Source organism: Ascaphus truei, chromosome 12 (genome assembly GCF_040206685.1).
Source record: "Ascaphus truei isolate aAscTru1 chromosome 12, aAscTru1.hap1, whole genome shotgun sequence".
Lineage (NCBI taxonomy): Eukaryota > Metazoa > Chordata > Amphibia > Anura > Ascaphidae > Ascaphus > Ascaphus truei.
In genome coordinates this window covers 15740706-15762386 of record NC_134494.1, presented here as the reverse complement: position 1 = coordinate 15762386, position 21681 = coordinate 15740706, and the positions used below count along the sequence as shown (strand labels likewise).

General features: G+C 45.7%; 1 protein-coding gene across 4 annotated transcripts in view; it reads right to left on the bottom strand.

The window, feature by feature from the left end:
• Positions 1-2647: 2647 nt before the first annotated feature.
• Positions 2648-21681, bottom strand: part of PHRF1 (PHD and ring finger domains 1) — a 72211-nt gene continuing 53177 nt past the window's right edge. For all 4 annotated transcript variants that reach the window (XM_075566796.1, XM_075566798.1, XM_075566795.1 and 1 more), the window contains 10 exons: positions 19119-19306; positions 18552-18668; positions 17557-17705; positions 10589-13326; positions 9901-10168; positions 7550-7836; positions 6873-7065; positions 6015-6073; positions 5173-5301; positions 2648-3634 (listed from right to left, as the gene is read on the bottom strand). In XM_075566796.1, coding sequence (XP_075422911.1) covers positions 3488-3634; positions 5173-5301; positions 6015-6073; positions 6873-7065; positions 7550-7836; positions 9901-10168; positions 10589-13326; positions 17557-17705; positions 18552-18668; positions 19119-19306 — 4275 coding nt within the window. In that variant the 3' untranslated portion in view covers positions 2648-3487. The remainder of the gene's footprint in view (positions 3635-5172; positions 5302-6014; positions 6074-6872; positions 7066-7549; positions 7837-9900; positions 10169-10588; positions 13327-17556; positions 17706-18551; positions 18669-19118; positions 19307-21681) is intronic.

Sequence of the window (21681 nt, the reverse complement as noted above, 5' to 3'; positions counted from 1 at the left end):
ATCTCATCCACTTTTTCCCAGGAGAGAGATATTCAGGATCTATGTGTTTGAAATATTAAGTATCCAGGAGGTTAAAATGGAACTCTCCCTATTGCAGTGTACAGGTTACCATGGGAACCTCAGAAGCCAGATATCTTAAAGCAGCAGTTCAAGCAATATCCTACTTGTGCGTTTTTTTAAATAAATCAGTTCTGTACTAGGAGAAAATACTTGTAGCATTTAAAAAAAAATTTTATAAAGAATGTTTTAAAGACATTTTTAATGTTTCTAATGTAGGAAGCATTTCCAAAGTGCCAGCCTCCTTCCCCTTCTGATAGGCTCTGGCTCTTGAGCCCCGCCCTCTCTCTAGCAGTGCACCAATTGCATCTTGTAACTGCCCAGTCAATCACATTCCAGAACTACATTGCCCACAATGCTGTGCAAGAAATGTATTAAATAACCCGGAGCAAGCAAATCGATTACAGGAGAACGGATTGATCTGCAGCTTAGCTAATCACTTGTCAGTGTGCAGATTGTATTGATGCACTTATTGAATGGGGAAAAAAAATAATATATATATTTAAAAAAAAAAACAACAAAAAACACGTCACCTTGAACTGCAGCTTTAATTATGGCTGACAATCCAGACTACTGACGAGCACGTGTATAAATACATGAAATTGCGGTTGGAGTTGGGCATGGTACGTCGAACTCGTTGAAGGATCTTGCTCATTAAGAGTGAATGCCACTCTTGAAAATAATCTCAATTCATTACAAAAGGACTCAGACCGGGACTGGATCACAGGTAAGTGCAAGAAGCTTTAATGACACAACAGCCAGACGAACCACTCCTACGCGTTTCGCACGGGAGACCGCGCTTTAAAGCTATGTGTGTCATTAAAGCTTCTTGCACTTACCTGTGATCCAGTCCTGGTGTGAGTCCTTTTCGCAGGGCAGCTGCACCGCGTCATCTCGTCCGAATTTCTGCTACTCATCTTGGTAGGAGCGCGCCGACGTTGCCAGATTTTATATCCTTGCCCAAACAAGTTATTTCTGTTATTCTGGTCCCACCCATTCAAGACTTACCTCACGCCAGAGGCTATTGGGGGGACCGGACCACTGTTACACTTAGTGGCTACGTGGGACATCTGGTTACACTGACAGCTATTGTGTATAAGAACAGCACCATTATATATTTACTCTATTTGGCATACACTGAAGCGCCACTAGGGGGTGTGAGACTCCCTTTCTCTCTACTTTCAATTCATTACAAGGCAGTCTCCTGCCTTAGGAGAGCATCTTACCGGTTGGAAGGTAGACTCACTTGTTAGAAATCAGTTTGGCTTCTAATGACTCAGTCTTGTTGGCACTCAAGTCTCACTCCATGGAAGACGGGCTCTCTCACTGGGAGTGTCACCCTCGTTAGGCGCCAGGCGCGCTCGAATGGGACCGCCTTCTGAGCGAGCCCCACGAATATGTGCACTCTCAGATTTCAATTAGAGATGTTGCTTTACAAATCAGACAATGATTTCTATGAAACAGTTGTTTCCTATGCACCTGACTGGTGCATATAAAATATATCTTCAATTATGATCTAAAAGTTGCATGAAGCCGGGGATATCTGAAGTGTATTATAAAGTTGGAATAAATATCAACCCTGAAATTAGACAGGAAAAGATTGAAATTCCAAGCAGAAGCACCCAACCATGTAACTGCCCTACCATTAAGGCATTTGTAACCTCTTTGGTGTCAGTGTCCTACGTTTTGCAAAATGTATACCTTTTTGTGAAAAGCACGATAACCAATATTGAGTGTTTGACTTTAAGAGGTGTCCATTTCCAAGATTTAGCTCATTCAACAAGTCACTAGGATTAAGGCACTTTGGTTCTACAAAGAATGGACCTTTTAAACCTGTCATGGCCATGAGATCACTTGGCTCCTACGTGGGACTGACCCTTTAAATCAGTGGTGGGATTCAGAAATTTTAGCAACCGATTCTCTCACCCCCCTCCCTCCATTCTCACACCCCCGCCCTTCATCCACTCATCCCTCTCCCCCTTCATCCTCTGTCACCCCCAATCCCTTCATCCCCCTCCCCTGGACAGCCAGAGAGACACACACACACACAACAGGGACAGGCAGAACACACACTCCCCTCTCTCTGCACCATGCTTTTCCTCCCCTCTTTGGCCCCACCCCTAGACTCCTGCCACCTCCTCCCGATTGGCTGCTGCTGTGTAATGCAGCCAATCAGGATGGATCAAGCTGCCTAGCCCCCTAGCAGAAGCCCAGCTCTCTCACTTCTCGCACCGGTTCGGCTAACTTGGGAAATTCCAGGTACAGCTCCGCACGAACCGGGGAGAACCGGCTGAATCCCACCACTGCTTTTAATTCAGCGGTGCTCAAGTCCAGTCCTCAAGCCCCCCCCAACCCCCTAACAGGTCAGATTATCAGGATATCCCAGCTTCAGCACGTGGCTCAATCTGATTTAGCTTCAGCACAGGTGGCTTGGGAGGGGGGGGGGGGGGGGTAGGATTGAGGACTGGAGTTGAGCACCCCTGCTTTGATCCATTAAACATGTCACGGTCATTAGGTCACTTCTCTCCTGACAAACTCATAACAATCCTGCAGCAAAAATCTCTTCAACGAATCAATACAAAAACCTTCATTAAAACAATTCAAAAGAGTTTTTATAAATTCAGACACAGAACGGCTTTGTCCATCTTCATACATATTTTCAAGGTCAAAAGACAGAAATCTTTATTTCGAGAATGTCGCGCCCTTTTCGCCTTGTTATCTGCAGCTCAAAGTCTCTCCCTCCCCCTTCGCCAGCAAAGAAAATCTACTCACGGTGAAACGAAAACGCCTTATTTACAAATATACTTAGATACACTACCCCTCCCCTCCCCCCCCCCCACCCACCCGAGGCTTTCCCAACACAGACCACAGAGGAGGAATGGAAAGTCTCCAAAACGAATACATCCCTGTCTTGACTCTTGCCCTGTTATTCTTACGCTGTGCTCCCTTTGTGGCGGACGTTTTCGACCTTCTCAAAACCTTAAATTGATGATTGGAAAAAAAAATAAAAAAATATGATGCCTCTTTTTCCCCCCTACGCATTTCACACCTCTGCCCAGGTGACAAAACTAGGTACCAAAGTGACCCAACCGTTGCCAAGGTGCGAAATGAACCCGTGCGCTGCTAGAGAGAGGGCAGAAACGCATCGTAAAAAGGGTTATTTAAAAATAAAACAAAAAGGGGGAGGGGGGGGGGGGAGAAGGAAAAGGAGACGAGTGTCGGACAGAGTAACGTCATGTAAAAAACAAAAAAACAAACCCGGAACGGGAGAATAAGTGTCTTGAAAGAACACTGGATCATCTTCTTTGTACGTTACTAGTCGGGACACTCGGATGCAAATGGGGATTTGTTTATTCCCCGCAGGTTAGCTCTGTTGTAGAATTTGGAGGCTGTACGATCCTAAAGTGTTTCTGTTTCCAGGAAGGCTTATTCATAATGGGGAATCGCGCCCTGTGTCCAGGTCGTCGTCCGCCTCGGACTTCTTGTGTTTGCGCACGTGCTTGTACTTGTCCACATAGGCTTTGACCAGGTTGACTACTTTAATGGGGTTGATTTCCCCGCTCTTGCTGTGGCAGATCTAGGAGAGTAAAAAATAAATAGGTCGTATCGGCACCGAGTTACATCCCACCCCTATATGGCACCAAACTGTATCACAGACTCCTTGAGGAAGCGCTGTTAGCGTGAAACGCGTGGGAGGAGAGTTTTCCCTGTTCTGTCCCTAGTATGTTTTTTGTTTTTTAATATGTGACCCAATAAATTTTTTTTTTTTTTTTGTAAATATCCGGTGAGTTAAGTGTGCTTTTCCGCTGGGTTGCTGTTCAACCGATCTTTGGTTATTCTCTGTATCAAAGATATGCACTAAAATACTTACTTATTGACAAACACTCCACCGTTCAGCAGCCCTCCGAATAGGGGAGTGTTTGTCAATTGACTGTTTTCTTTGCCCTTAGCACACTGTGTCCTTACCAGAGAACAAATAAATATGAGGGAAGGGCAGAAATGTTTTTTTTTTTTGCCTGGGCAAACTCTTGTTGAACACAAGTCAAACCCCTCCCAAGTCTTAGCTCCAGTGCTTACAAACCAACTTAAAATGTATCAGATTTTTATCAAGAGCAAGCAATCACCCAGATGTGACCCGTTAAAACATGTCACTGCCATTAATACATTTTGTTCCTAGGGACAGATCCCTTCCCTTAAACATGTCACTGCCATTAATACACTTTGATCATTAAGGACTGCCTGTTAATGTGAACGCATTTAATACTTACGATCTCGAATACCAGTATTATATGTAGGGTAGCACCATCATGAACAAAGCGTATGCCTTTGAATTAAGAAATCACATTCCTTACGCTTATATTCTTTACGTTTATTGCAAGGACAAGCATGCCGACAGCAACGTTTTCAGTCAAAACTAGCACGTCGTCAAGCTCCTGTAATGAATGTCCAACATCTACTGCACTTGCAGTGACCTGGAACTACCGACATGTGATGCTTCTGCTTTAGCAATGTACAATGACATAATAATGCACTGGTGCCTTGGCAAAACAGTATTCTCTAATAAACCCAGTCACATAGGCCAAGGATGTCGAAGATCACACAGTACTCTGACGTATCACATCCTGAAGCCTCACACCCACTGGATAAACCCTTTCAAAGACCACTTCAGTGTTACGGATTATATGCAGGACCTTCAAACCCCCAAGCAAAAAAAAAACAACAATGCTCAGCGATATCTCACTTGATAGAATATTGGCCTCTTCATTCATTGACCCCTCTATGACATTAATCCCTCTCCAGCCAACCATCTCTTTCACCGTCCACCTATCACCTCCCTCTATCGCACTTTGGGATGGAGAGAGATCTAGACTCCAATTCTTCATCCATTCACCTATATATCCTATTAATTCCTCACCACCCAGCCATTTGTTTCATCTCTCCGTCCACCCAACTCACCCTTCCTTTCCTCACCCAGCCCTCCCACTCAGCTCTATCCTCCTTGAACCATGTCCCTCCCATCTCTGATGTTTTTTGTGGTCACCAGTGAAGTCCTTTAGACTACACATGATCTGCAGAGCACAGTTTGAGTCGAGTGTATAGTGTATGTCCACTCACTTTCTGCACTGCCTTTCGCAGGATGTCCTTGTATTCCTCCTTTGTGATCTCTCGCTTCTGGTAGAATGGTTTGATGGCCAGTTTGACCTCTTCCACGGCTCGTTCCTGCATGTGAAGCTTCTTCATGTACTAGGAGGGAGGGAGACATGTTAGGTAGGGAAGAGCAACAGGCAGAAGACAGGGTCCATCCTATATGCAATGTGTAATTGACACAAGGTAGGAAATGGGGAGCTGTGACCCAAAAAGTGCATCCTTCCCACTGCTCGGTGACACAGACTAAATGGACCTATGTCCCATGAAGTCACTCCCTTTCACTGCTGGGTGAAACCAAGACAGACTGAAGGGACCTATATACCATGGAGTATGTCCTTTCCACAACATGGTGATAGTTACAGACAAGAGGGATCTATGTGCCACTGAGTCTGTTCCCCTCACTGCAGAGCGACACCAAGACAGAAAGGACTTATGGAGCACAATAAAGGAGACAGGATGAACATGGGACCTTGAGCCAGTCTTGCTCATTAAAAATGATGAGACAAAAGGGATCCATGGTCAATTGAGTCTGATCCTATCACTGCATGACTGAGATAATGGGGCACATGCAACAAGCACATGGCGGTACAGGTCATCACACCCATTTTGGCGTTAACCCCTACTGACTTGAATGGGAGTTAATGCTGGAACTGGTGCGATAACTGTTCTGGCATTTGATGCGTGTGCCCCAATGAATTTATACTCTGCACACTTGGGAGTTGGGGAAAAAAAAGAAGAAAAAAAGGAGAAAGACCCTGCAGAATTATTTAATCAAGATTATTTAATAGAGAAAAGCTCATGCTTTTTACCTCGTCATTCTTGATATTCTCTGCTTTTTTAGATGATCTCGTTTTCCCTTTTCCACCACCTAGGAAAAGCAAACCACACAATATAAACCTGCAGCTAGGCAGCAGAGCTCTCTCGTAACTATGGCCAGCAGAGTATTAAGCAGGTCACTGACATAGGTCACTTTGGTTCTACATGGGACTGACCCTTTAACCCAGTTGTTCTCAATCCTCTCCTCTGGCCCCCTGACCACACCAGGTTTCTGAGACCAACACCAAAACACAGAAACTAGAGAACTTGTGAGCACATGCATTGGTTATTCCCAAAACTCAGTCGTTAGGGGAGGTTCCTGTGACCCATCAAAAGTCATTGAAGTGACCGTTTAGTCATGTCACTTATGAAGTCACATTGGTCATACATGAGACTAACCATTTAATCCATTAAGCATGTCACTGGGTCACTTTGGTCATACATGTGACTGACCTTTTGAGAGGATACATTTAGTATACAGGTGCGCCGACAAGTATTCTAAAACTTGCCTTGGAAAATCTGGGCCTATCACCAACACGATCCAGGTACATGCTGGGTACGTGCTGCAAACATTTCAGTGACATTTCTGCAGAGACTACTGGCCCATCGGATTAACACAGCAGGGGTCCCTGGCAGTCCCATTCAGTTTGAATGGGACTGCCGGGGACCCCCGCTGTTAATTCGATGGGCCATTTGTCTGCAGAAATGTTGCAGCATGTACCCAGCATGTACCTGGGTCTTGTTGGTGATTGCCCCAGATTTGTTTTAGAATACTCGTCGGCACTACAGTAAGTTTCTCACCCATTGGGCTGGGCAGCAGCTACTTCACAGGCAGTGTGTTGAGAACTCACCTGTGTTTGCCGCTTTCATTTTAGGCTCACTAGCCGTGGCCAGGCTGCCAGGCTTCGGGGTCTGGCTTGGTATCTCTCTGACGAGTAGGGGGAAACCGCCCCGCTTTATACAGGGCACCGTGGGCACGCTCACAGGGGTGTAGCGAGGAAATATGGGCGGGAGAGGTAGCGGCGGCAGGGTCCGAGGGAAAACCTGCGTGGGGAAAAGCAGAGGCAGGATGTAAGAGCACACAGTGTGCTCATTACAGGCCCAGAACGCTACTTTCTAATAGATCAATCACAGCTTTGGGGTAGCTCAGTGGTAAGGTCTTTGCTTCGTGACCAGGGACGTGGCACTTAATCTTTCTCTGCCCATTAGATTGTAAGCTCTAAAGGACAGGGACTAATTGTGCCTGCAAAAAAAAAATTCCCATGGACACTGTCGGCAATAAGTATTTTTGTATATGGTCGGTAGCATTTCACTTCTATGTCTCTCATGGTTGTGACCATAACAGAAAAAAGATTTGGCCCATAGGGTCTGTCCCTCCAACTGCAGGATGACACAGTGACACAAAGTGAATAGTTCTAAGGGGCCCAACCCTCCCACTGAAGTGGAATACAGTAACTCAGACAGAAGAGAGCCATGGCCCATGGTGCTGGGTGACACTTATCTACAGAAATGTATTCTATCCAGGCACCTGAATAGGTTTATCCGTTGCAATCAAAGGCAGCAGATTGGCTTCTTTAGTCGGTCCGTCCACTGCATTCAAGAGCATCGGATTGGCTGCCTGTGTTGGTGTGTCAGCACGGTTCAAGGGCAACAGAACAGAATCCTGGATGGACTGGTCTATGGGATTCCATGGGAGCAGAGTGGACGTCTTGCTGGGCGGATCCTCTGCATCCTGGGGTAGCGGACTGCCTGTCGGCTCCGGCGAGCCTGGCCACAGCTCCTCTTTAGATCTCTGAAGTTTGAAGAAGGGCATACCTGCAAGGACAGGGGGCATATACTGATATAAAAGATGCAACCTCTCCTAGGCCAAACAATGGACCGATGAGTGTCAAATCACCAACATGTAACCCATTACACGGTATTCGGCACTTTTGTCCGGCCTGGGACAGACCCTTTCACCCAAACAGGTCACTGTCATAAGGATAACTTTGGTACAGCACCGGACTGACCCTTTAAACCCATTCAACATATCAGTCATTAGATTCTTTGGTCCGCCGTGGCACTGACCTTTGTAGAGGATACATCTTTTACACGCAATTCTCACTCAGTTCCGGGCAGCAGAGCTATTTCTCAGACATTGGGTTACAAGGACTCACCCGTGTTGGCCGCCTGCTCATTGGCCATGGCTGGGCTGCAGGGGCTTGCTTGTTTTTTTGTTTTTGTTTATTAACACAACAAATATTTGTTTCAATATTTTCTTTTACGTTAGTTGAGATTTGGGTTGTGTTCAACAAGTCTTCACAGGCAAAGCTACTCTCGCCCCATTCCCCTTAACCCTGTCTTATCAGAGCCAAGAAAGATGGAGAACCCCGATATGCGCAATGTCATTTTTCAGAGAAACAAAAGCAGCCAAATCTTTGCTTTTAGCATGGTTACATAAAACTCAACCTCGATTGTTAAATTCTTTACCAGTGACACCCAATGTGTGTTGGATGTTTATGTGCACTAGTGCCCCCTAATATTAATAGCGAATATTTGAGTTTCTTTGCAGGGCTGCAGAAATGATTTTACAGGCACGAGTCCCTTCCACGAAGAGCAGGAAAGCGTAATTTTAGAGCTAAAGTGACATGCCCAAGGTCTCAAGGAGAGCCAACCACTGAAATTCAATTGGGATTGCCTGTTTTAAGGACAGTGACATTACTAAAGAGCTACGCCTTCAGCCCATCTGTCGCTCTATTCAATGCTTTATGGTTCCTGCACGCCAGAAGCAGAATTTACCCTGGGACTAAAGGGGTCGTTGTGGAATAATCTACCCACAGGAAATGGAGTAGCCAGTTACTCAGCAGCTGTACAGATGTGGAGAAGTTCATTGGTACCTCCAATGTTGTATGTTGAGGTATATTACTGTACCAGCTTTGCTATTAAATCCTATAAAAACCTGATATTTTAGATTGTAAGCTCATTGAAACAGGGTTCAGACTATCACTATGCTAATGTTGAATTTTGGGGTATAGTCTGCACACTATTGTACTGTGCCGTGGAATATATGTTGGCACATTCTAAATATACAATAATAATATTATGAGTTACCCTGGTGTATGTTGCTACATCTGCATTGAACTTAATGCCACTGCTGTGTAGCTATAAGAAGATATGAGGTCATGGTATAGAAATATTGCTGTTATAGTGAAATCATGCTGTGGTAGCACTCTACTGAGAACTGGGTATAATAGCTCTCCAGTGTGGCAGAGCAAGTGTCTTTAGCTCACCTTCAATAATTAAATTGAACAATAAGTGTGAAGTCCTCCTAATTAGCCACTAAAAGCATAAGACATTGGCACCAACTTCAGTCAAGTGATGGTACACAATCGCATCACACAGTGTGTGATGGCATGTTCTAGTAGGAAGTCCAAAGTTGGACCCGATAAAAGGTTAAGCAGGACAAACATTTTCCTGCTAGTATCTTGGGAGTTCTGCTTAGGTTTGCTTTTACTTGACTTCACTATAATGCTGTGATATACCCGTTTCTCTACTACGTTTCTCCTGTAGTGGTCTAAGAGTGGAGACCAGCTCCACTGAAAGCATTTGGCTCTACTTACTATTTTCTGAGGGGGAGGGGGGAGTGCAGCGCGTACAGAGGCCCCACGCTCTTCCCGAAGCATATAATTTAAACGCCGGGGAGCGGCGAAGGTCTCTGTAAGGTCCCTTACCTAAGCTCAGACGGCTTCTGGTGACGCGTTGCCATGACAACATGACGTCAGACCGCCAGAGCCAAGGTAAAGAGAGGGGGGGCACAAACAAGGGGGGAGAGCCGCAACTGGAGCGAAAGACTGTGCACCCCTGATTTAACTACAGAAGACATTAGAGGCATGTACATACGTGGAGATTTTTCCGCTGCAGTCTTCTCTGCATCGTTGTCCTGAAGGTTCCAGGTGACCCTCTTGATCTGAGGTTTGGATTTTGACACAGAAGCCTGGAGAGTCTCTGTCTTATATGAGATACTGGCTGCTTCTTCCAGCATTAGGGATATACCATCATTTGTGTTGGTTTCATCAATGTGGTTTCCTGCCTCTTCGTCATCTGCTTTTCCGTTGTCTTGTAGAAAGGGAATTACCTCCCTTTTGGGAGAGACCACATTGGGTGACATCTAGAGGAACATAGAAATTGCCATAAAATAAGGACCACATGGGCTAAATTCGAACCTGCTATGAAGCATCACACCTTATTTGACCCAGGCTTTGATCCTTCATGTATAGCCTAGGTAACATTTAATTCCTTTACTACATTAGCCTTTACCATATCTGCTGCGAGGCTGCTGCCTCCCGAGCCTCCCACCTTCAGCTTATGACATCTTGTTCTAACACTTCTTTCTCTGATACTTCCCTCATGCCCTTTGTTGATTACCTGGTTCAACTTGAAAAATGATATCTCCCTCTCTCTCCTTTTTCTCCCATATTCCACTCGTGGGCAGGAGCCTTTTGAACACAAAACTGTTCGTGAAGCAGCAATACTACCTCTCTCTTTTTGCTATCAAAATCTTTCCCTATTACTTTGTCGTATTGCTAACCTTATAATCGTCTTCTCGCTTCATCATGAGGGCCTCTTCAAGGTCCACGTCATCTGGGCTGGCATCTCCCACCGAGCACATGTCATCTGAAAGCTCGTTTAGCAAAAGGTCGTCCAAGTGGGAAGGCGACCACTGAAGATCATCTGCCTCCATTTTGATGGCCGGAAGAGTGTCTGGCTCGGTTGTTTTTGGGGAAGGGCTGGAGTTGGGGCTAGGAGACATTGGACTGGGAGGCTTAATGTCTGCAGGTAACGGGGAATCTTGTGGGCTAACCACCTCTGCTTTAGGAAGCAACTCCTCGATGGGAGGAGTGTCCTCCTGGGACGGTGATCCTTGGACATCCTCAGGTTCGTCTTCAGGAAACAAGTAATCCAAGATAGATGGTGACCACGGTGGGCTATTAGATCCCATCTTGTCTACATCATCATCCTCATCATCATCACCATCACCATAATCACTGGATAACGCGACATCCTTTTCCTCCTTGACCAGTGTTGGAAAATCTCTTATAGGGCAGGAGTCTTTGACAACTTCCTCTTTGGGTAGAATTAGCGGAGGCGTTCTTGTCTCTTGTCTGACTGGGTGATACTGTGTTTTAACACTTGCAGTGCACGTGACAGCCTTTTCTCCTCTGTTTGGGGACAGCAGAGTCGCTTTAAAGCTTACCTGGTCTTTGAAATGCAGACTTTTGTCCTTTGATTTGTGAAGCTTGTGCTCCTTGGTCTTCTGCGGTGACTCCGACCGTAGCCTCCCCCTCTCCTCTTTGGGCTTCTTTTTCTCTTTCACCCGAGAGCTCTTATCTTTAAGGTAGCTCTTCTCGGCCTTGTGCTTCCGCCTTTTGTCCTTCTCAGGGCTGCTTGACTGGCCCCTCGATCCAGACCTAAACTCACGCTTCTTTTTCTTCTTCTTCTTGCTGTTGTAAATTCTGTGAGAAGAGCTGCTATGACTGCTCGATCTTGACCTCTTCGTCTCCTTGGATGCAGGGTTCTTTCTCTTCTTCTCTTTCTTCTTCGGCCGCTTTTTCTTGGAACGCTCGCAGCTGTCCGAGCTGGACCGGTCTCTTTTCCCCTTGTGGGTTTTGGACTTGGACTTGTCTCTCTCTTCTGTGGACCAGGATGCCGATCTGGATTCTCGGTCTTTAGAGCGGGTTCTAGACCTAGAGCAGGTTTTTGGTTCTTCAATAACCATAGCTTTCTCTTCTTTCAGTAGGTCCGGGTCCCGGCTACTGGTGAAGGAATGTGAGGGAGACTCCCAGACAAGTCTGTTGCTAGCTGTAGTTTGATAGAGAACCCTGCTTGGAAGAGGCTCTGGTTCTGGCTTAACTGAAACACATTGGTCTTCTAGATCGAAATGGAAGCCACGGCTTCCTCCAGGTTTCAGATCAGAGGTGATCTTCAAGCCAGACAGTGTACAGGAGCTTTTGAATGATGTCTGCTCGTTCTTCTCTTCCCTGACTATTTCCTTCTTTATCTCCTTTTCCACTTTTATATAAGAGGGTTCCAGTGGACTAAGCTCTTCAACTCTCTCAGCTTTTTGATGCACCTCATTGTGCGGCGACTGATCAGAGAAGTCAGGACCGAGCTTAGAGATGCCCACTTTGCTGCTGTGGGTGGTGAGGAATCGAAAGCTCCGAAATGCCCCAACTTTGACACCACTGGGTTGAGATGTAGTGGTGATCTCAGTTGCCGATGCTGCAAGAGATGAAGATCCAGGCCTCTCTGGGCTACTGACGGGCGAGCCTGTATCTGAGCCCGTCGGATCAAAAGGGTCGTAAATCTCATTTTTAACTGGCTTCTCCTCCTTCTTGGTGGTGGTGGTGGAGGGAGGAGGCATAGATTTTTGTTGTGTTTTACCTTCTGATGTACGGAAGGGGTCCCTCACACTGGGACTGAACTGTCTAGAGGAATTACTAGAATTACCACTGATGGTTATCCTAAGACCACCTCCTCCCACATCTAAGGAACCCACACTCCTTGAGCTGCCAGAGTAATGTAATGCTGTGCTACTGCTGGAGCTTGTGTGGCTAGAGGAAACTCCAACACTGTGCCTTGGCTGTTCTTGTGACACCTCTCGTGAGCTTTTCATGCGATTTTCTGTAGTGCTTAACCTCCCCAGTTGGTGACTCTCTCCCCGTCCTGTTAACTGATTCACACAAGCACTGGGAAGGCTGATATTTCTACTTGTGCTGGCCGATGACTCCAGGTGTCTGCTGGTTTCAACATTATGTCTGTCACCTGTCTCCTTTTTGATCTTTGGTATCCTGGGAAGCTCTGAAATGTCCAACCTCTGCACAGATGGCCTGGACAGATGTTTGACATCTGGCCTCTTCGACTGCACATGGTCCCTTGAGCTTGAAGGCTCTGGCTTGTGGACAGTCCCATTAAAACGAGGATGTTCCCCAGGTTTTGGAGCTGTGCGGCATGCAGAGCTCTGCACCTGGACGGCCCTTGGAGTGAAAGCGTTTCTCAACCTGAATGCAGAAGTCCCTGGCATTCCCGAGGAGGGCATGGTAATCCCATCTAGGTCTCTGGGAGAGGATGATGACGGAGGAGGGGAAGGGGATGGAGAAAGGGAGTAGAGGCCAGATGAGGGGAACTTAAGCTGTTTATGCTGTCCAGTGGGTTTCCATGTATCTGCCGAAGAGGTGGTAGTTGGGGATCCTGAGTGAGAGGAACATGGTTCCACGCAGTCTATTGGTGCCTCTTCCCTGGACAAGTTTCTCTGGGAGGTTGCTCCACCTGTACAGGGGTATGAGGCAAACAGAAACGTTAACCATTTTTATCTACCTTTACCATTACCCCTTTTCCTCAACACTTTATGTTTATAATATATAATATATATAGCAAATGGATATATTACTGTATGTATTGTGTGTCTTTATTTATATAGTGCCATTAATGTACATAGCGCTTCACAGTAGTAATACACATGGTAATCAAATAAATAACAGATAATATAAATAACAGATCATGGGAATAAGTGCTTTAGACATAAAAGTAACATTAAGGAAGAGGAGTCCCTGCTCCGAGGAGCTTACAGTCTAATTGGTAGGTAGGGAGAACGTACAGAGACAGTAGGAGGGAGTTCTGGTAAGTGCGTCTGCAGGGGGCCAAGCGTTATGTATCATGTGTTCAGAATATCCACAGTGCTACTCATATGCTTCTTTAAGCAAGTGTGTCTTAAGTTGGGTCTTAAAGGTGGATAGAGAGGGTGCTAGTCGGGTACTGAGGGGAAGGGCATTCCAGAGGTGTGGGGCAGTCAGTGAAAAAGGCTTCAGGCGGGAGAGGGCTTTAGATACAAAGGGGGTAGAAAGAAGACATCCTTGAGAAGAACGCAAGAGATGTAAGGTGGGGCAGAAGAGTGTAAAGCTTTAAAAGTGAGGAGAAGAATGGAGTGTGAGATGCGGGATTTGATCGGAAGCCAGGAGAGGGATTTCATGAGGGGAGATGCTGAGACAGATCTAGGAAAGAGTAGCGTGACTCTGGCAGCAGCGTTTAGGATAGATTGTAGGGGAGACAGGTGAGAGGCAGGAAGGCCGGACAGCAGGAGGTTACAGTAGTCAAGATGGGAGAGAATGAGGGCCTGAGTCAGAGTTTTAGCAGTCGAGCATCACAGGAAAGGGAGTATCTGTTATATTGCGGAGGAAAAAGCAACAGGTTTTAGAAATGTTTTGAATGTGAGGGGCGAATGAGAGAGAGGAGTCGAGTGTGACACCTAGGCAGCATGCTTGGGCTACTGGGTGAATGATCGTAGTTCCAACAGTAATGTGGAAGGAGGTAGTAGGGCCAGGTTTGGGAGGAAGTATGAGGAGCTCTGTTTTAGTCATGTTGAGTTTAAGGCGACGGAGGGCCATCCAGGATGATACCCATCAAGGTTGAAACATGTCTGAGTGGGTTTACTGGCTTTGCATCTCACCCCAGCCTATGCTTAAAAGCTGTGTTTAAAGCAGCATGCATTGGCTTAGGCCTCGGTCGCGCTGCGCTCGTTGGCGCGGGTGGCCACACGCGAGTTCCCCACCAGCAGGGGAATCCTCCCGAGCCGGTCCCGGTCCCCCCTGGCGGCACAGCGCACTACACGCTGTGGCGCGTCAGCCGCTATGGGACACAAGAAAATGGTGATCCCTAGCGTTGACGTGTCACGTGGTGTGGCTGTGAGCCAATGGGGAGGGGAAGCTTCGGGAGGAGGAGAGGCTTCGGGGAGCGGGGAGGAGTGTGGAGTGACAGCAGCGTGAGTGCCTGTCTGTGTGTGTGTCTGAGTGCGTGCGTGCCTGTCTGTGTGTGTGTGTGAGTATGAGTGCGTGAGTGCCTGCCTCTGTCTGTGTGTGTGTGTATGAGTGTGTGTGTGTGTGTGTGTGTATGTATGAGTGTGTGTGTGTGTGTTTGTTTTACTTACCATCAGCAGCTCCAGCCCGAGCCCGTGGAGGGAGGCAAGGGGGGAGAGTAGCGGGTCCCTCCGCTCAAGCCACGCCCCCCCTCCCTGTCAAACCTCCCACTCCCGCCCACCTCCCGCTCCGGCTCCCTACAGACCACATATCGCGGTCTGTGTATGTCAGCGCACCGCCTGTCTGCCTTGCGGGCGCGCTGACTCTGGGAGCGGGGCCTTAGCCTTAAGGGTTGCTCGTGTAATATGAGCTTGAGACAAAAGGTGGCACTGTGAGCTCATTTGCATGTCATTTCCCAGAATCCCTTGCTGCAGTGGAAGTGCTGTGTGCTGGGCGATAATGGTGAAAGACAGGGTTGCAGACCTGTCTAAGACATGCAAATGAATATACAGTAATATTTCCATTTGCTATATTATGCTCTATGGTGGAGGGTTTTTGTCACTTTTGTTACCCGCCATAATACACACACACACACACACACACACACACACACACACACACACACACACACACACACACACGGTTATTAAACTGATCATTTGGAGAACCAACAATTCTTAACCTCAGCTCCATTTGCCCACATATTTGTATACTTTTATGCATCAGATATTTTAAAAACACTGGACCTGTATAGAAAATCAGTATTATAGTAGAGTTGGAATATGCTCACACTACAGGAGAGCAAATATAGAACAGTAACCCTACTGCTCGTCTTGAATAGGTAAGGAATGTAGCCGAAGAATGGCTGGAGGTGCATCAAGGGAAGGGTTAATAGATATATAGATACACACACACAGTGAATCCCCAAAGGGGTCACAAAAAGTTCCCGTATGTAGTGCACACACGCAGAATATACTGTATGTGCTTGAGAGACGCAGACTCAATGGCCCCAGAGTATAATACTCAGATAAAACAATCACCAAGGATGACTGGCGAGACTCCCAAAGACTCCAGTGATGAACAAAACAATAAAATTTTATTAACGATTATTGATGATATTTGATCAAAAATCCTACTCATGTTTACATATTTGCATAATCACTGTATACCTTTCCTTTCTAAAAAGATGTCCAAACTTTTTTTTTAAAGATATCTATTGTATCTGCCATCACAGTATCCATGGGTAATGAATTCTACATTGTAACTGCCCTTACTGTAAAGAACCCTTTTCTTTGTTGCTGGTGAAATCTCCTTTCCTCCGACCTTAAGGGATGACCCTGTGTCCTTTGCACTAATGTAAACACATCTAATTTTGCTAGCCTCTCCTCATAAATCAGATTATCCATCCCCTTTATTAATTTGGTGGCTCTTCATGCAAAGAGCAAGAGTCTCCCTGTATGCATACAGAAATAGGTTCCATTTTATATTGAAAAGTCAAGATATATGTAGCAATTGCATGCCATAATGTAGATTAAGAGTACTAATTTTTGTAGTTAACTATGTAATTTATCATTTATTTCCAGAAAAACAAAATGCAGACAAATATATCCGTCTTCCTAGAACGAATATTCCTGTGCTAACAGCAAATAGATTGTTCAATTCTATGAAGAAGGGCTTGGGCAGCTGCTTGGGTTTGCATCTTTAAAGAGGTCTTCTCCATACTATACAACAGGGCCAGGCTTCTCAAGTCGTGGCCTACAGGCCAAATATGGCCAACAGAAGGTCTCTCGAGTGACCATCGGACTATCTGCTACTTTATTGCAGTTGCTCAGGCAGCCAAGTGCAAATGTGAAACCCACTTTTAAAAGGGGAAACGGCAGGTCAAATAAATAAGGAAACCAACTTTGCAATCAGTGTAACTGACTTCTTTAGAAAGATATAAAAATGGTCCCTTAAAATATTACATTCACTTTTTTGGATCCTGTTAAAAAAAATAAAATTATAGTTTTCGTTTTCCCCCTGGTTTCACTGAATTCAGCTACTTCCATTTATAAGATTGGCTAACGATGGCTTCATAACGACTATATAAAGTCAACAGCTCAAATCTGGTACCGACAAACAGTTTTATCATAAAACGTGAAAATAAAGATTATAAAGAAAAATCTCCAAAGCTTTGATTTACCATGGAAACGTTAGAAGTTTAAAACATCAAAAAAAAAGTCTTCTGCTTGTCCGATTTTTTTGAAGAAAAAAAAAAAGCCTAAATAAGCTCCTTTTAACCCCATTAGCCCTTTGGGTGCCCAATGGATATAGTTACTACTTCATGGGGAGATCGCGTTGAGTTAGAAGTGGAACTCCATTTCCGTCATCAGTGATGGGGCGGTTACGTGATCGCGAGTGCCAAAGGGGGCGCAGCCACCTTCACTCAAAGGGTTAAATAAGTCACTGTCCTTGGTTCATTTTTGTTTTAAGAGACTGACCCTTCCAGGTGTTTTTTTCCAAAATTTCTAAAGAAGTCAGTTTGCTATGCTGGACTGAAACTTTCAGGGAGACAACAGAGTCATGGGTGGGAAACACAGTCATGGCTATCTTTGTCAGCCACCGGGTCTCGGTCAGAGAATGACATCACAATGACAGTGTCGCCAGTGGCACTGCCATAGGTGTAGGATACATCAACAGGCAGAGACGTCATGGAGGAGTTCCTCACCTGGCTTCTTGACCACTAAAGATCCGTCCCGGCTGATGACGATATCCGCGCCCTTCATCAGCATCAGGCTCTGCCCAGACAGTATGCTCCCCAGCAGGTCGGGTACAGGCTCTGCCAACGAGTCTCGTGCCAGTGGAGCCGCGTCACCCCTGGAGGATATAGATTATAAATGTGATATGCACATTACTGCGTATACTTACACGGTGCCAGCCTTTAGGTCTAAGAATGTGGGACTATAATTTAACAATTACTTCAAAAACGTATGTGTGTGCATAAACAGTATACGTACATATATATATGCGCACATATGTACTGTGTGTGTGTGTGTGTGTTAACAAGAGATGGAGAAACAGCATGAAAGCTTATTGGAAAGTGCAGCCAGAATTATCAGTTGACAAAGAGCTATTGGGATTCCAATAGTCCAAGTGTATGATCCAACATCAAGACACATAGACAATGAAGTGGAGGACTTCTACTAGGAATCAACCGTGATCTGCTGAAGATCTCAGCCCGGACCGATTAACACGGCGGGAGTTACCATTGAAAAGAAGGGCCCACCGCCGCGTTGTTACAGCAGACCCCACCCCTTGCCCCCCTCCCAACGCCTCGGCTTCTCTCCATTGCTTCCACGGCGCTGGAGACGGTAAGGCTGGTTACATCTGTACATACTCTCTCCCCAACCCTCCGCTCAACAACTTTTATGACCAGATTTTCTTGCCCCCCCCTCTCAATAACATGAGTACTGAGACCACCACCTCCCACCCACATACAGTATGTCTATATACATACATCTGTATGTAGAAGCTGTGTATATCTCTTATATAAATATACACACTATTATAATCATGCATGCCTGTACGTACAAGTTGTGTGGATATGTGCGTGAGTTACCAACACAATACTGTCTAACCGCACATACTGACTGAGCACATCTGCATCTTACATGACATCCGTTTACATTTACACTTTTAGGACCCAGATTTTGCCCATCTTACCGTGAGAGCCCCACGGATATGGGCCGAGCCACGGGCTGATGGGACCGCAAGGCAGATCGAGAGAGGACCCTTCGCTTGGCTGAGAGAGGGGAGGTGGGGCACGTTGCATGGTCATCACTGTGGTCCGAGAAAGAAAGAGCAGTCAGACCACGGAAATCAGCAATACTTTGGGGGTCTCAAACGTGACTGGCTACCTGTTGTCAAAGGACTACCAGTGTCTACTTACAACCCCACTCGACGTGCAGAAGAACATAAAATGTAAATGCAGTTAACCACTTGGTCCAACTAGTCTGTCCATTCCCTTATTAGCTGTGACACCCCAGATCCTACTTGATTCTTGGCTCTCTTTCATATTTAGGACAGCCTTATATCTATCAAAAGTCATTTTGAAGTCCCTTAGTATACTAGACTATTTCTGGTTGCGAAGCTATTCCATGAATCCACCACCTTAAGGGGTTAAAAGCGGATTTAATTTGGATATGAAATCGGATTCCATTGTTATTTGTCTGTGAGCCAAGTGTAACAACTGTCCCTTCAATTATCGGGCTCGGCAAGCCAAGAGTTCACCTGTCACATGGATTCAAGTCATAAGAGTTTCCGAACACGGACAGAGACGCAGCTCCGATATCCGCTCTCATGGAGCCCAAAGTCTGCTCCGAGGCCCGCTGCACTCGGGGCATGGAAGCCCCCCGGCTTGGACTGCATAGCCCCAGCGACTTAGCGATGCGTCTGTGAGGTGTGGGCACCTTCCTAGCCTGGGGAGAGATTTCACATAGAACTCTAGGCACATCTATTAACGCGGCTCTCTGGTCCAAGCGTCCCACTGCAGAGAAGTGCAGTGTGCTGCTGTGGTTGGTACATATATTTATATGTATACAGAAATATAACCAAAAATGAAATGGTGAAGGCACGCGCAATGTATTAACATAGATGAAAATGGGATGCCATCACAGAACACAACTTTTTGAGTTGCATATATTCACAGTACAAATCCACATCCCTTCAATTGCAAATCAATTTTTATTATAATCGTTCACATCCAACGTTTCGGTCCCGCTCGAGACCTTTCTCAAGACCCTAAAAGGTCTAATAGGATATAATAAATATCTATTGTATCCTATTCTATCTTATGAAACCTTGAGGGTCTTGAGAAAGGTGCCAAGTGGGACCAAAACATTGGATGTGAATGATATAATAAATATCACTTGATTTTGCAATTGAAGGGATGTGCTTACAGGTTTTGTACTGTGAACATACACAAATATATGTATACATAAGTGTGCGCACACACACGCACACACACACACCACACACACACACACACATATAAAAAAGGGGATATGTGCATGACTTACAGTATCTTGCTACAGGTGCTCAGCTGGTGGCTGTGGTCCACCTACACATACCATTGAAAACCCAGGTCTGCAGCACTCCAGTCAATAATAAATATTGCATTAATCCATCAAAAATACAAAAAAACATTCAAAATAAGCTTTTCCGACCTACACAGTCTTCTCTCAAGCTAATGCAGTCTAACTAGAACTGCTTAATATAGTGTGTAGAGGAGGGACCAAAGTAATTACTTTTGCGCCAAGTGTGTGGTCCCTGCATCCAGGAACCCGTAACGTAGCCATCTAGATTGAACTACGGTGGCCCTCTAGTTTCAAAACACGCACCTTCATAATTTCACAACATATAGGTGATGGTATACAAAAGGAGTCAATTATATTGAATGGCGAGTCTTCACTAGTAAAGCGAAGGATGACACATGCCCATCACGTCTTATGGACAAAAACTGTCTTATATACGGGGCATAGGGAAATCCCCATAAATACACATTGTATCAGTCCTATATATAGAGAGCAGAATTACTGTAACATCTTGATCAGCATATCCCATATTCTAGAAGCATTACATACTGATCACAATGTCTATGCTGTCTATTGTATCAATAAGTAATGCTTTAAGAAAACCAAGTATGGGATATGCTGATCAAGAAGTTACAATAATTCTGTTCACCATGTATAGCAGGGGTGCGCAATCTTTTTCCCCTGCTGGCTCTCCCCTCCTCCCCTCCAGTATGCTGACATGTTGCCGTGGCAACGCGGCATCACGTGACCCTGCATTGCATCTCCAGAAGCCGTCTGAGCCAAGGTATGGCCGTGATTATACCCAAAAACTCGCGTGACGTCCTGCAGCGCCAAAACAAGTAACTTACGTCCAATGAAAGTGCTCATACCGCAAGCGACAATCACGGCACGCTGTACTGAAATGCGCACGGCTGAGGAAGAGACTGAGAAATTAGTTTTTTTCCTTGCGGAAGCAGTCACGTGAGCGGTTCAGCCAATGAGTGCGAACCGCTCACAACCATGCCTCCCGCCACGCCTCCCCTGCTCTCCCTCCCCATTATAATCAAGATGCTGCTCAGTGGCAGCACTGGGTGACATCACAGAATAGCGATGCCGCCTTGCAGCACTTGGTATAATCAAGACCTAAGTGACGTTTACAGAGACCTTCGCTACTGCCCCAGCATTTAATTTATATGCCTTTGGGATGCACGCAGGCCTCTGTAAACCCCACGCCCCCGCAGAGAATCTGCGCCCCTCAGTTTGCACACCCCTGATGTATAGGACTGATAGTGTGTAGATATGGGGATTTCCCCTATGCTCCGTATAAGAGTTTGTGTCCTTAAGACGTCATGGGCATGTGTCACCCTTCGCTTTATTAGTGAAGAATCACCATTGAATATAAATGACTCCTTTGGTATACCGGTCTACTTGAAGAGAAGTTATTAAGGTACAAGTTTTAAAACTAGAGGGCCACCGTAGTTAAGTCAAGATGGCTGTGTTCCGGGTTCCCGGATGCAGGGAGCATACGCTTGGTACGAAAGTACTTTGGCCTCTCCTCTAGACACTATATTAAGCAGTCGTAGTTAGACTGCATTAGTAGACTAGGAAAGGACCATGTATATCTGAAACGTCGCTAATTTTTTCTATTTTTTATGGATTCTTTAAAAAAAAAAAAGTATTGGCTGGAGTGATGCAGACCTGGACTATTTACACTGTATGTATGTATGTATTAAACTTAATTCTCATTTTCAAGAAGGGCAACGGGTAACCCATTCACCACC